The sequence below is a fragment of the Giraffa tippelskirchi genome, chromosome 2, assembly GCF_054371585.1.
Source record: "Giraffa tippelskirchi isolate mGirTip1 chromosome 2, T2T-mGirTip1v1.2.pri, whole genome shotgun sequence".
Classification (NCBI taxonomy): Eukaryota; Metazoa; Chordata; class Mammalia; order Artiodactyla; family Giraffidae; genus Giraffa; species Giraffa tippelskirchi.
The window spans coordinates 237,539,279-237,552,780 of NC_137276.1; the positions used below are offsets into that span (position 1 = coordinate 237,539,279).

The window sequence follows — 13,502 nt, forward strand, 5'->3', positions numbered from 1 at the left end:
TCTGCTCGATGCACGCACAGAAATGGAAATCACATTTTTTTCTCTATCAACTGAAGTTTCAGTTATACTCAGAGTCCATGAATCACACCATACCGATAGCTGAGATGAAGAAATGTGAAACAGGAATAATATAAGATGAAGCTATTTTCTATGTGAAGCGAAAGACATTGTCAAAGGCACATTCTGGGCTTCATTACGAAACTCACACTCCCGTTTGCAAACGGCACAATTCAAAGACACACTACTTTTGTACAAGCAAATCTGTACGGCACAATTCAAAGACACACTACTTTTGTACAAGCAAATCTGTGCGTGTACCAAAACTCATGTAATCTCAGTGTAAAAGCTGGCCATTCAGGTGTTACTGGACCATAGGACACCAACACCGCAGATGGATTGTTTAAGCCATGTTTAATAACACAATGTTTTCAAAATCTGCCATTTTGAAGTGGTGGGGGCTTCCGTGAGACGAGCTCATATGCGACCTTCTTACCTGCCAGAGTCAGAGAGACACTTCTGTGTCTTGCCATGCTATTTAGAGGAAATTGGAGAAAGTTATTTAAGTTCAAATGAAAACAGCAAACTCATAGTAAGAAATTAACCATGCAATTTATCATTTATTTAATTACTCATGTATCAACAAAGATTTGCACTGTGTTGGCCAAAAAGTTCATTTGGGTTTTTCCACACACTGTAACAGGAAAAGCCAAACAAGCTTTTTGAACAACTCAGTCAATGGCAGGGTTTGAGCAAGGCCTTGGGCTACTATAAAAAGATAAAGACTGATCGTACCTTCCCCAACCCCTGCCTCACACTTGCCCTTACTCAATTCTTATCAACACTAAGCTGCATATCATTGTATTTTAGCTCACACATCATTTTTAGAGAATTCTTAATCCATCTGACTGCAATTACTCAAAACTTAGACTTAAGGATGTGTGTGTGCCAAGTCACTTCTGTCCTGTCTGACTCTTTGCGATCCTATGGACTGTAGCCCACCAGGCTCCTCTGTCCATGGAATTCTCCTGGCAAGAGTGGGTTGCCATGCCCTCCTCCAGGGGATTTTCTCAATCCAGGGACTGAACCCATGTCTCCTGTGGCTCCTGCATTGCAGGTGATTTCTTTACCACTAAGCCATCGGGGAAGCCCCAGACTTAAGGATCCAGGATCTTAATCAACAATTTTCAAAAGCTCTGATTACTGCTATTACCATTTGCTCCTGGAAAGATACACACAAGGCAAGGAGACTCTGTTTCTTCCAATATTAATTATGTCAAAGTGTTAACAGGAATGGTTTACCTCTCCATGCTGAGACTGAAGAGGAGTTACAGAGATAGCTGACTTTTATTTCCTTTGGGCTCGGTGTTTCCTGGGTTAGTATTCCCTACCATAGAGTTTCAACTAAGTTTGGTGACTGTGTTGCATTATTAAATCCAGACACCTGAAATTCTGGCATACTACCAGTCCTCTGGGGGATAAACTTTAACATCCATCATATGATTTAATCGTCACAACAAAGCCCTTGTTGAAATATGACTCAGGAGGATGAGACGTACTATCACATCAATGGAACAAATTAAACATGGGAGGAGAAGCCCAGGTACTCTGGAAATGTAGGCGATGATAATTTCTAGGCCAACAGAAGCTTGGAGGAAACGTGGATATGGCAGAAATAGAAAAATTGTGGTACTTCGTGATTCCCTTCTTAGCGGTAGGGCAAGATCAGTGTGTGGATTATCATGGACGGTTGAGAGGTCTGTTGGCACACAGGCGTTTCTACTCATGATGGGAGATGCTGCTCAAAAGAGGGAACACATGCCAGGAAACCTTCTAAACCTCATGATTTGTCCGTTAAACGTGTGTTGTTGGGAGAAGAGAGAAGGGAAGAATCTTTAGATACTCTGAAGTTTTGGCTAGAAGACTGAACTACTTGGAAGCGCAGATGGTGTTTTTATCAATTCTTCTTCCTAACAGTCGGGATTTTGGAAGGGCTAGAGAAATCTTGGATATGAACAATTGCCTACACAGATGGTAATGGTGAACTGGTTTGGCCAACAGTTTTAAAGACTGATGCATTCGTATCCACTGAAACACGAGAAGGAGGAGGAGAAACAAGAGGGGAAAGTGAGTAAAGAAAGTGTAACTTAGTATGCAAGTAAAAGAATAATGTGTATTATTGATAAGCTGTGGCTTCTTTACCATATTTGGAAGTAGCAATACTCAGAAGACCATATCTAAATAGCCATGAAGGATGGCAACCAGGGATCCAAAAAGCTTTGCCAGATTTCAGCTGACAAAACAACTCTGAATAACTTAATTGAATTTGTCACTTGGCACTCTGCATGTAATCATGAGATATGGGAGTCAGTAAACAGAGCAAATTTCCCCAGGGAATCAAAACTACCCATGGAAATCAAGCTCATATGGGGTAAGTGAGAAAGCAGCAGGATAAATGAAGTCTAGCAGAAGTTTTGGCCAAAAGAGACCTATTTCTACAATTATGAAGGAAACACAATAAAATGAAAAGGATTCTTAGTGGTGGGAATGCCACCTACTCATTAAAACTGGGAAATATCCAAGGATTTGATTCAGGAAATTTATATACAAAAATTTTAACAGTCATAATACTTACTTTGAGCATATTTACGGGGGGTAAAAGAGCACCGGTTACCGATTTTCCAACATAATTTTGTAGTAGGAATCCTTCCCGCATGATATTTATGGCAAAATCATGAGATAACATAAAATAAACGTTGAAAGTGGTGTGAAAACCAAAGCCTTTCAAAATGGCAGGAGCTGAATTCATTTATACATTCAAGATTTACCGGACACGTGTTGTGTTCTAGGCGTCGCCCTGAGTCCAGGAGATACTGGACCGCTCTCACGGAACTCAGAGCCTCCGTGGGACAGGCAGCCCTGTCTCAGGCTTAAACTGCTCTGTGGGTGTCAGTGAGCTGACAGGAGAAAGCTCTGCAGGGGAAACCTGGGATTAGATGCTTTGAAGGCAGAGAAAGTCACCAGGCGGAAAGGGGCTGAGGAGAAGGGCCCCTCTCAGAGGAACGGCCTTCACGAGGGCAGTGCAATGCGACTCGCTCTGAATTCAGATGGATGGTGTGTGAGGGGGAAACTGCAGGTGGTGGGCCTTTATAGAGCCAAGTGGAAACACTGTTTACAGCCGCCAAGACGTGGAAGCAACTTAAACGCCCATCGACAGAGGCATGTATAGAGAAGATGTGGTATATACACACAATAGAATATTACTCAGCCAAAAAAGGAATGAAATAATACCATTTGTAGCAACATGGATGGACATATAGATTATCACACTAAGTCAGAGAATGACAAATGTCTTATGATATCACGTAAATGTGGAATGTTAAAAAAAAATACGAATGAACTTATTTACAAAACAAAAACAGACTCACAGACATAGAAAATAAACTCACGGTTACCCAAGGAGGAAGGTTCAGTTCACCTCAGTCACTCAGTCATTTCCAACTCTCTGCGACCCCACGAACCGCAGCACGCCAGGCCTCCCTGTCCATCACCAACTCCCGGAGTTTACTCAAACTCATCTCCATTGAGTTGCTGATGCCATCCAACCATCTTATCCTCTGTCGTCCCCTTCTCCTCTCACCTTCAGTCTTCCCCAGCATCACGGTCTTTTCCAGTGAGTCAGCTCTTCACATCAGGTGGACACAGTATTGGAGCTTCAGCTTCAACATCAGTCCTTCCAATGAACACCCAGGACTGATCTCTTTTAGGATGGACTGGTTGGATCTCCTTGCAGTCCAAGGGACTCTGAAGAGTCTTCTCCAGCACCACAACTCGAAAGAATCAATTCTTCGGTGCTCAGCTTTCTTTATAGTCCAACTCTCACATCCATACAGGACCACTGGAAAAACCATAGCCTTGACCAAACGGACCTTTGTTGACAAAGTAATGTCTCTGCTTTTTTTTTTTTTTTTTTTTATAAATTTATTTATTTTAGTTGGGGGCTAATTACTTTACAATATTGTAATAGTTTTTGCCATACATTGACATGAATCAGCCATGGGTTTACATGTGTTCCCCTTCCTGGACCCCCCACCCACCTCCCTCCCCATCCCATCCTTCTGGATCATCCCATTGCCCCGGCCCTGAGCCCTTGTCACATGCATCGAACATGGAATGGTGTTCTGTTTCACATATGATAATATACATGTTTCAATGCTATTCTCCCAGAACGTCCCACCCTCACCTTCTCCCTCAGAGTCCATAAAATTGTTCCATGCATCTGTGTCTCTTATTCTGTCTCGCATATAGGGTTATCGTTACCATCTTTCAAATTCCATATATATGCATTAGTATACTGTATTGTTGTTTTTCTTTCTGGCTTACTTCACTCTGTATAATGGGCTCCAGTTTCATCCATCTCAGTAGAACCGATTCAAATGTATTTTTTTTAATGGCTGAGTAATATTCCATTGTGTATATGTACCACAGCTTCCTTATCCATTCGTCTGCTGATGGACATCTAGGTTGCTTCCATGTCCTGGCTATTGTAAACAGTGCTGCGATGAACATTGGGGTACACGCGTCTCTTTCAATTCTGGTTTCCTCGGTGTATATGCCCAGCAGTGGGATTGCTGGGTCATATGGCAGTTGTATTCCCAGTTTTTTAAGGAATCTCCACGCTGTTCTCCATAGTGGCTGTACTAGTTTGCATTCCCACCAACAGTGTAAGAGGGTTCCCTTTTCTCCACACCCTCTCCAGCATTTATTGCTTGTCTCTGCTTTTTAATATGCTGTCTAGGTTGGTCATAAATTATCTTCCAAGGAGCAAGCATCTTTTTATTTCATGGCTGCAGTCACCATCTGCAGGGATTTTGGAGCCCAAAAACATAAAGTCAGCCACTGTTTCCACTGTTTCTCCATCTATTTGCCATGAAGTGATGGGACCGGATGCCATGATCTTTGTTTTCTAAATGTTGAGCTTTAAGGAGAGAGGTAGAGGGTGATTAATTAGGAGTTTAGTATTAACATGTACACGCTGCTATAAAATAAACAGCAAGCAGCAGGAGCTCTATAATATTCTGTAACAGCCTGTAGGGGGAAAGAATCTGAATATATATATGTGTGTGTGTGTGTGTGTGTATAACTAAATCAGTTTATGTACACCTGAAACTAACACAATGTTGTAAATCAACTATGGGTGCATGCTAAGTCGCTTCAGTCGTGTCCAACTCTGTATGACCCTATGGACCCTAGCCCACCAGGCTCCTTTGTCCATGAGATTCTCCAGGCAAGAATACTGCAGTGGGTTGCCATGCCCTCCTCCAGGGGGTCTTCCCAACCCTGGGATTGAACCCATGTTTCTTGTGTCTCCTGCATTGGCAGGTGGATTCTTTACCGCTAGCGCCACCTGCAAAGCCTGTAAATCAACTATACCTCAACTTTCAAAATAACGATTTAAAAAAAAAAAACAAGTAAGACTTGTGAGGTGCTTTGTAATACCAGCTCTGCTTTCTAATATGAGTGACAGAAGACATTTAAGCAGGTGAGGTAAATGGGGAAAAAATTGGTTCATTGGATCTGAATGATTTATTTACTTTTGTTGACCGATCTGCAGCATTCCGGTTTCATGTTGTATTTTGAAGACATCGCCTTAAGCGGACTTATCCTTGATCACGAAGTAGTCCCAACAACCTTTTTTTTTTTTTAATGATCATCATCTTATCTGTACTGTGAAAAAGCTTTGAGCCCTACCATCCTTGAAAAGTAGAGAAGTTGGCATTTTTGCTTTCTGCATTAGATTGAGGGTAAAGCCTCTCCTGTTTTAGAATGAATTTCGTTAGCGAGCCCAGCAGGACGCAGAAGATAAAAGCGCTATGAAGCTCTCCCGCGGTCTGTGCGGCAGGACTTGTCCCCTTCAGTGTCACCAGTGTCCACCTGCAGGAGATGCCGTCTCCCCCGGGGCTTTGTGCTTACAGAGGGAGAGGTCCCTTACCTAACGGGGCCTCACCCCCGATGAAGCGTTAACAAGGTGCAGGGGTCGGTCCCCAGTGACACAGCGACGGACATCTTCCCTGACTAAAACCGAGCATTACCCTCTAGAGCTAAAGAAAGCTCTGTTTCCTTGGGTTCTTTGCTTCTTTTTAGTTCAAGCAAATGTAGTAATTTTTTTATGACAGTGTTAATGCTTTTTACATTCCTGGAGCCATTCAAGATTCTGGAGTTCCCATTCAAAGTTCAGGGCCTCAAAGTTGTGACATAGAAAAAGTTCAGTGTCAAGAACATGGCCATGGGAAGGTATCCCAACCATAGGAAAATATTGGTTTCTTTTGCATGCTAAAAAAAAAAAAAAAAAAATAGTTCATCAGCAGTATGTCTATTAACATATTGCCCAGTTCCAGATTTTCCCTTATTACAAACCTTTTTTGTTAGTGGTCCATTCATATAATCTGCTGTGAAGACACTTGACTGTGCTTGATTGGTCTCTTGTTTTTGGAGATTTTGCTGCCGCTGCTAAGTCGCTTCAGTCGTGTCCAACTCTGTGTGACCCCATAGACGGCAGCCCACGAGGCTCCGCCATCCCTGGGATTCTCCAGGCAAGAACACGAGTGGGTTGCCATTTCCTTGGAGAGGATACTATTAGCTTATTTGATATTCGGTTACCACTTCAGATAATGTTGTGTTACCCTCAGGTGTCCACCAAAGTGACTCAGTTATACATACACGTTGTTCAGTTGCTCAGTCATATCTGACCCTTTTGTGACCCCATGGACTATATCCGCCAGGCTCCACTGTCCGTGGGATCTCCCAGGCCAGAATACTGCAGTGGCTGGCCATTTCCTTCTCCAGGGGATCTTCCTGACCCAAGGATAGAACCCATGTCTCCTGCATTGGCAGGCAGATTCTTACCACGGACTCACTAGGGAAGTCCGTACATAGGTGTGTGTGTGTGTGTGCGTGTGTGTGTAAGAGAAAGAGAATCTTTTTCAGATTCTTTTCCTTTGTAGGTTATTACAAACTATTCAGTAGAGCCCCTTGTGCCATGCAGTAAGTCATCCTTGCTGATTATCTGTTCAATAGTGTGTGTACGTTAATCCCCAAATCCTGATTTACCCTCCACTCCCCTTTAGGTAACCATACGCTCATTTCCTGCATCAGTGGTTCTATATCTCTTTTGTATATAAGTTGGACCTAGAGATTATCATACTAAGTGAAGTAAGCCAAAGACAAACATATGATACTGTTTATATGTGGAATCTAAAAACAATGAACTAATTTCAGACAACTTTTAAACATGAGGCTCCTGTTTGTATCATCCATGCTCTTCACGAATTCTGACTACGTTAGCAAAAATCTCTCAACACTTAACCAATATTTTCTCTTCTGTGAGGTAAGATACCGTAATAGAAAAAGCACCAAACCTAGAAAGTTGGGATTCCCTACCAAAAAGTGTCAGTGATGAAATAAGAGAACTTAAACCTCCACTTAGGGACTTCCTCGGTGGTCCAGTGGCTCAGTCTGCCTTGCAATGCAGGGGATGTGTGTTCCATCCCAGGTCAGGGTACAAAGATCCCACTTGTTACAGAGCAACTAAGCCCTTGCACTCGGAGCCAACCAAGACTCAACACAGCCAAATTTTTTTAAATATCAGTCAACCTCTGAGCTTTTGTGTCCCCGCTTTACTGGTGGGAAAATAATAGTGTGTTCCTGATGCTCTTGGTATTGTCGATCCAATAGGAAAGTGTACCTACAAGCATGTTGTATTATTTACTTATTTGTTGAGTATAATTGCAAAGCCGTGCTTCAAAGATTATGTCTTTATTCACTGCTAAGGCCACGTGAAAGCATTTTTACTGGGAGCTGAGCCCCAGTGAATTTGACTCAGGCATTAACTTTGACAACCTACAAGAATGAATGGTCAACATATCCTTCAAACATCTCATTTAGTATCAACTTTCTCTTCTGAAATTTTGATAGAAGAGCTAATCCACTCAAGATAGAGGCCCTGGGTGGATGCCTGCTGCGCTGAGATGCCGAGATGACTCGTGTTGACCTGTATACCTTAGAACTGAGGCCCGGCAGGGTATGAAATTGACAAGCTGCAGTGAAAATTTGAAAGCACATAGACTCTTTCTCAGATTCACTGTTTCGCTTATTAAATGTGAGTCTCAGAGGTATCTTGCTTGTCACCAAAAGTTTTAGATCTGTTGAAAAGCCTGGGCAAGTATTACATTGAGTCCCTTGAGTTCCACACTAACTGCAAGGCAGAAATACCTTTGGTCTGGCAATTTCAAGGCAGGTGTTACCAGCTGGTTGCCTGAAACATGGAAAAATCTCCTTCTGGCCTTTTAAAAATGCCTGATTTGACTGGCACTACCTCCTGATGGGCCTGCCAGGGAGAATTAGTCTGAGGCTGCAGTTACAGGGAGTGGACTGAACGCAGTTACTGGGTGAGTTAGGGATATATATGTATATATGGGAAAAACAGTCTGACCAAAAAGCGATACTGGCTTTGGCTTCATTGAAACTGAACTGCCCTCTGGCCTTCTTTTGTTTTCTGATGGTATTTGGCCAACAGGTTCAGCAGCTTGTATTGGAATTTGTGGTTCACAACAGTAAGATCAAGGCATAGGAAGTCCTTTATAAAACAGTCTTATAGCAATGAAGCCAAGATGTTATAATGTGCATGAGTGTTATGAATATAACCAAAGACTAGAAAATAGGTGTGTGTCCTGCTTTCTGAAATATAGGTTTTCCTCACTTTGAGAAATCCAGAAAAGCTGGATTTAAGTCAAATGGAATTTCCTGGTGGTCTTCCGTGGTTAGAAAAGCGGTGTGGTTATCAGGGAAATAGACCCTCCGGTGAATTGGTTCAAGTACAAAACAGGTAACGAGGACTCTTCAGTGTCCTTGAGAACTTGAGGGTCAGGTCTCCTTTGAGAATCTTGCACAGACTGAGTGTCTCACCTAGAAAAGTGAGTGAAGCTCATACTGCACAACTGGGGTTTTATCAATAATTCTGTAGGGTTTTGATACAGTGATTCTGCGATCACTGATGGGTCCCAGCCCGCCTGGGTCCCCATGGTGTTTATCTTTAGATTCACCTTGAAGATCTTTTCATTCTATCACTTTGCAACTTTCCCTTTTCCTGTAGACAAACCCTAGCAAATCTGGTGTGAGTTCTTGCTTACCATCCTCCCCACCCTTGAGGCCAGTGTGTCTCTGAATAAAGTGCAGAAAAGTGCAGATTGTGAACAGAAATGGCAGGAGAGAGAGCTGCCATTTACTCGGTGTCTACCCTGAGTGCTTTGCATACAATACTCACTTCCCCACGTTGTTTTGAGGTGTCTGGGGTGGGGGGTGTGCACCCTGGAGCATCCCACTAATTCAGAAGAAGCAAAAGACGCTGTATTTAAGAGGTGCCAGAGTTGATGGACCTACATTTCCAATTTTATCCAAGAACCCTCAAATCATTGATTAAGAATGTCAGACAAAGACAAATATCATATGATATTTATATGTGTAATCTTAAAAAAAAATGATACAAATGAACTTATTTACAAAACAGAAAGAGATTCAGACATAGAAAACAAGTTTATGGCTACCAAGACAGAAAGTGGGGGAGAGGGATAAATTAGTTTACTAACTTGCACTGCTGCTGCTGCTAAGTCGCTTCAGTCGTGTCTGACTCTGTGCAACCCCATAGACAGCAGCCCACCAGGCTCCCCCGTCCATGGGATTCTCCAGGCAAGAACACTGGAGTGGGTCGCCATGCCCTCCTCCAGAGGATCTTCCCCACCCAGGGATCAAACCCACGTCTCCTGTGGCTTTTGCATTGCAGGCAGATTCTTTCCGCTGAGCCACTGGGGAAGCCCCAAATATGTGTGTGTGTGTGTGTGTTGTGTTTGCCTAAAAGTTCCAAGATGAACTTTTAGGCCAACCCAATGTGTAGAGCTGAATCACTTTGTTATCCAGCTGAAACATCATACATCAACAATATTTCAATAAAAAAATAATAAAAGTATACAATTTTTTTTAAAAAACCAGACTATCTCTCCAGGTCTCCTCAGAATGAGGATGGCTTTAGATCAGGTGCTCAGTCCCTCGGTCGCCCTTCGGGCTTGGCTGGAGTTGGAGGCGAAGCCGTCTTCCAGACCTGCTTACTGAGAAAGCGCCCTTCCCTTCCTCGCCCTCTGAGATCACTGCCCGGCTGGTCTGACCGCTGCCTTCGCTCTGCTTTGTCCACGCAGGTGACCACGCTGACTCAGGAGGTCTCCCAGCTCGGCAGGGACATGAAGACGGTGATGCAGCTTCTCGAGCACGTCCTGTCGCCGCAGCAGCAGTCCCGGCTTTGCTCTCTGCACACGGCCCCTCTGTGTCCCTCCGGTTTCCAGAGCAGGATGACCTGGAGCGCGCACCAGCCCTGTCCGCACTTGCAAGCCGCTGGCGCCGCCTGCACCCCAGCCCAGCTCTGCCAGGGGAATGTCACCCCCGACAGATGGAGTGTGGGTCCCTCCTCGGCGGGGAGCAGCCCCCAGCGGACTGGCGCCCAGGAGCAGAGTCCTGCGGGCGGGGAGCTCCGCGCCTCCCCGCGCCTGGATCGCGCGCCTGCCCACTGCCAGGTGGTCCAGGAAGGTCGCCTGCAGTTTCTGAGGTGCGTCTCCCCGCAGTCGGACACGACGCTGACGCCGCTGCAGTCCATCTCGGCCACTCTCTCCTCCTCCATCTGCTCCTCCTCAGAGACGTCTTTGCACCTGGTTCTCCCCAGCAGATCGGAGGAGGGGAGCTTGGGCCAGGGCGCCGTGAGTTCCTTCAGTCTGGAAAACCTGCCGGGATCTTGGGAGCGGGAAGGACGGCCATCCGTCTCTACCCAACCCCTGGAGAGCTTTCCACTGGAAATGGTCACAAGCACAGCAGAAGTGAAAGATGACAGAGATGTGCACGTATGATGCCAGTGCACCTGGGCGGTGCCCATCTCCACCCGTCACTGCGGGATGCCAGCCCGGGGTGGCCTTGCTTACCCCTGGCAGCGTGAAGACTGGGCAGACCCGTGGCAAACGGGACCCAGGCCAGGGCAGAAACCACCTCCATCCTGCAGCAGACACTTCCTAGATCCTAGAGACAAAATAGGAGCCTTTTCCTGTGCAGGTATTAACTTACTGGTCTGTTTGACAGACTTTGGTAAAAGTCCAAAGACCCTGAGGGTCTGAGCAGCTACAAGTCCCAGACAAAGAATGTGTAGACTCGTGTCCTGGGTGGCTTTTCAGAAGAGCAGCAAAGTTTTTCCTGAGTGCCTGCGTGTCACTCCTGGACAATATCCATATTGTGGGCTCTGGGAGTACACAGTTCCTGCTGATCTATTTTTCAACAATAGAAGGCGAGTGGACAATTATCACTGCATGTCATCTCCTAGACAATCAGTCACACAGAGCTGGTGGCCAGTGGTCAGCTATTGCACGTTATTTGCCATGTAAATGAATATGTCTTTATTTATCAAAAAAAAAAAGAGAGAGAGGCTATTTTTATATCCTTGGTATGAAATATGTATTTAAACTATTTAAACTATTTATAAAAAAATGAATGTTTTCTTTTCATTTTGGTAAAAAAAAAAAGCTTGCTGTTTTAACAAATGCACTACTGTTATGTCTAGTAGATCAAAAATTATTATTAAGAGGATGTAGTTTTGAAAGGAAGCCCACCCCCTTTTATCTGCATGCAGTTTGCAACAAATGTATCCTCATGCTTCTGGATTACAAAAGGAAAGTGAGGTCATATTTTACTAATGAAATAAAAACCCAGGCAGAGTGTCTGGCATGGGGGTGGGGTGGGGGCAGAACCCACCCAGCCTCTGGGGACTCGTGTAAAATCCTGACTTGAGGCTACCCCCACCGCGCCCACATAAATGTTCCTCCTCCAGCCATCTGAAGTGCAGTTCTGAAACCCGACATTGGTCTGGGGAAGATGAGAGCACAAGTACACTGAGCTGTTCTGGCCTCAGAATGAGGGAGGAAACCTTGAGTGTGTTCTTCCTCTGTGCTTGCCTTTCAGGGGAGCTTGTGTAGACCGGCGAACATTCCAAAATGGAGCCAGAACTTCTGAACTCTAACTTGGGAAAGCGCTGCCAGCTTGCTTTGGATCAGCACTTTAATTTTTTTCCTTGAAAGCTCTCAACAGTGCTGTAAGTTACGAAGAGCAGGTGTTTTCATTCTCATTTTGCAGAGAGAAAAAACTAAAGCCCCAGCAATTATACAACTAGGATGCTGGAAACAGTCTAGAACCCCTAATGCTTTCTACACCTCAACCAATATCCAAATTCAGATGCCGGCACAGTAACAATTTAAATGCCTTCGCTTCAGGTTTATTATGGTTAAGAATGTGTAGGGCCTCATCATTTAAGATGTTCTTAGAAAATATACTGAATTCGCCTTCTGGAGTCCCCCATTCCCTTTTCCTACTGCAAAGAATAAATAGTTTGAAAATTGTATTATTAAAGACATCTCCCCAAAGCAAGACTCCCGGTGTGTGACTTTTACACCCTAAACTGGCTAGAGCTGGATTTAACATGTGTATTTGTAGCTACACTTTTTGCTCATCCTGACCTACATCATCATTTTAAGTACCATGCCAACAGAACTAACTGATGTTGGTTCCCACTGTCTCTCTGGAAAACTGGCACGGCTATCACTGAGGCTAACAAGAAAGCCTGACATTCTGATCTGTGAGTACTGACTATGTATCAACACATGTTTAAGGAGTGACACCTTACGTTTCCTTACATAATAGTCAAACAATGCTAAAGGTATTATTTTATTCCTATTTTGTAAATGAATAATTGGGACACAGATTTTTTTAACCTGCCCAGTCACACTGTTTTAAATAACAGCCCCAAACCCCCATGGCCACTCTGGGTACCCCTCCTTTCACGTTCAAATCCATTCCTGCTGCCTTTTGAAGTTGTACCTGCCATTAATTTCCCTTAAAATCCATGAATAAAATAAAATATTTGTTTTTGGTGTTTTTTTTTTAAGCACACCTATGGGATAAATTGGGTTTCCCAGGTGGCACTAGTGGTAAAGAACCCGCCTGCCAATGCAGGAGACGTGAGATGCAGGTTGGATCCCTAGGTCGGGAAGATCCCCTGGAGGAGGAAATGGCAACCCATGCCAGTATTCTTGTCTGGAGAATCCCATGGACAGAGGAGCCTGGCGGGCTACAGTCCATGGGGTCACAAAGTCGGACACGACTGAAGTGACTAAGAATGCCTTAGTGGGATAAATCTGTCAAGCTCTGTGGATTTGGGAAGGTCCTAGTGGCATGCCTGGAAATATGCCCATGATTTTCCAGCTAGTCACCTTCTCTGTACCTGCTCCTGACAGCTGATTTAGTGGGTGTCAGACCCAGCAGTGGGCAGGTCTGCAGCTGGACAGGAATGAGCAAGCACCAGGGAGAACTGCAAAAGGGCCCCTGCCTCCTGTGAATCAGCCCCACGCTATCCCTTATTAACCTTT

The 13,502-nt window shown here is 44.4% G+C and overlaps 1 protein-coding gene across 1 annotated transcript in view; it reads left to right on the plus strand.

The window, feature by feature from the left end:
* KCNH8 (potassium voltage-gated channel subfamily H member 8) overlaps positions 1–11,752 on the plus strand; it is a 444,159-nt gene extending 432,407 nt beyond the window's left edge. Inside the window, exon 16 of the mRNA XM_081573380.1 lies at positions 10,245–11,752. Within this exon, the coding sequence (XP_081429506.1) occupies positions 10,245–10,943 (699 nt within the window). The 3' untranslated portion in view covers positions 10,944–11,752. The remainder of the gene's footprint in view (positions 1–10,244) is intronic.
* The last annotated feature ends 1,750 nt before the right edge of the window (positions 11,753–13,502 follow it).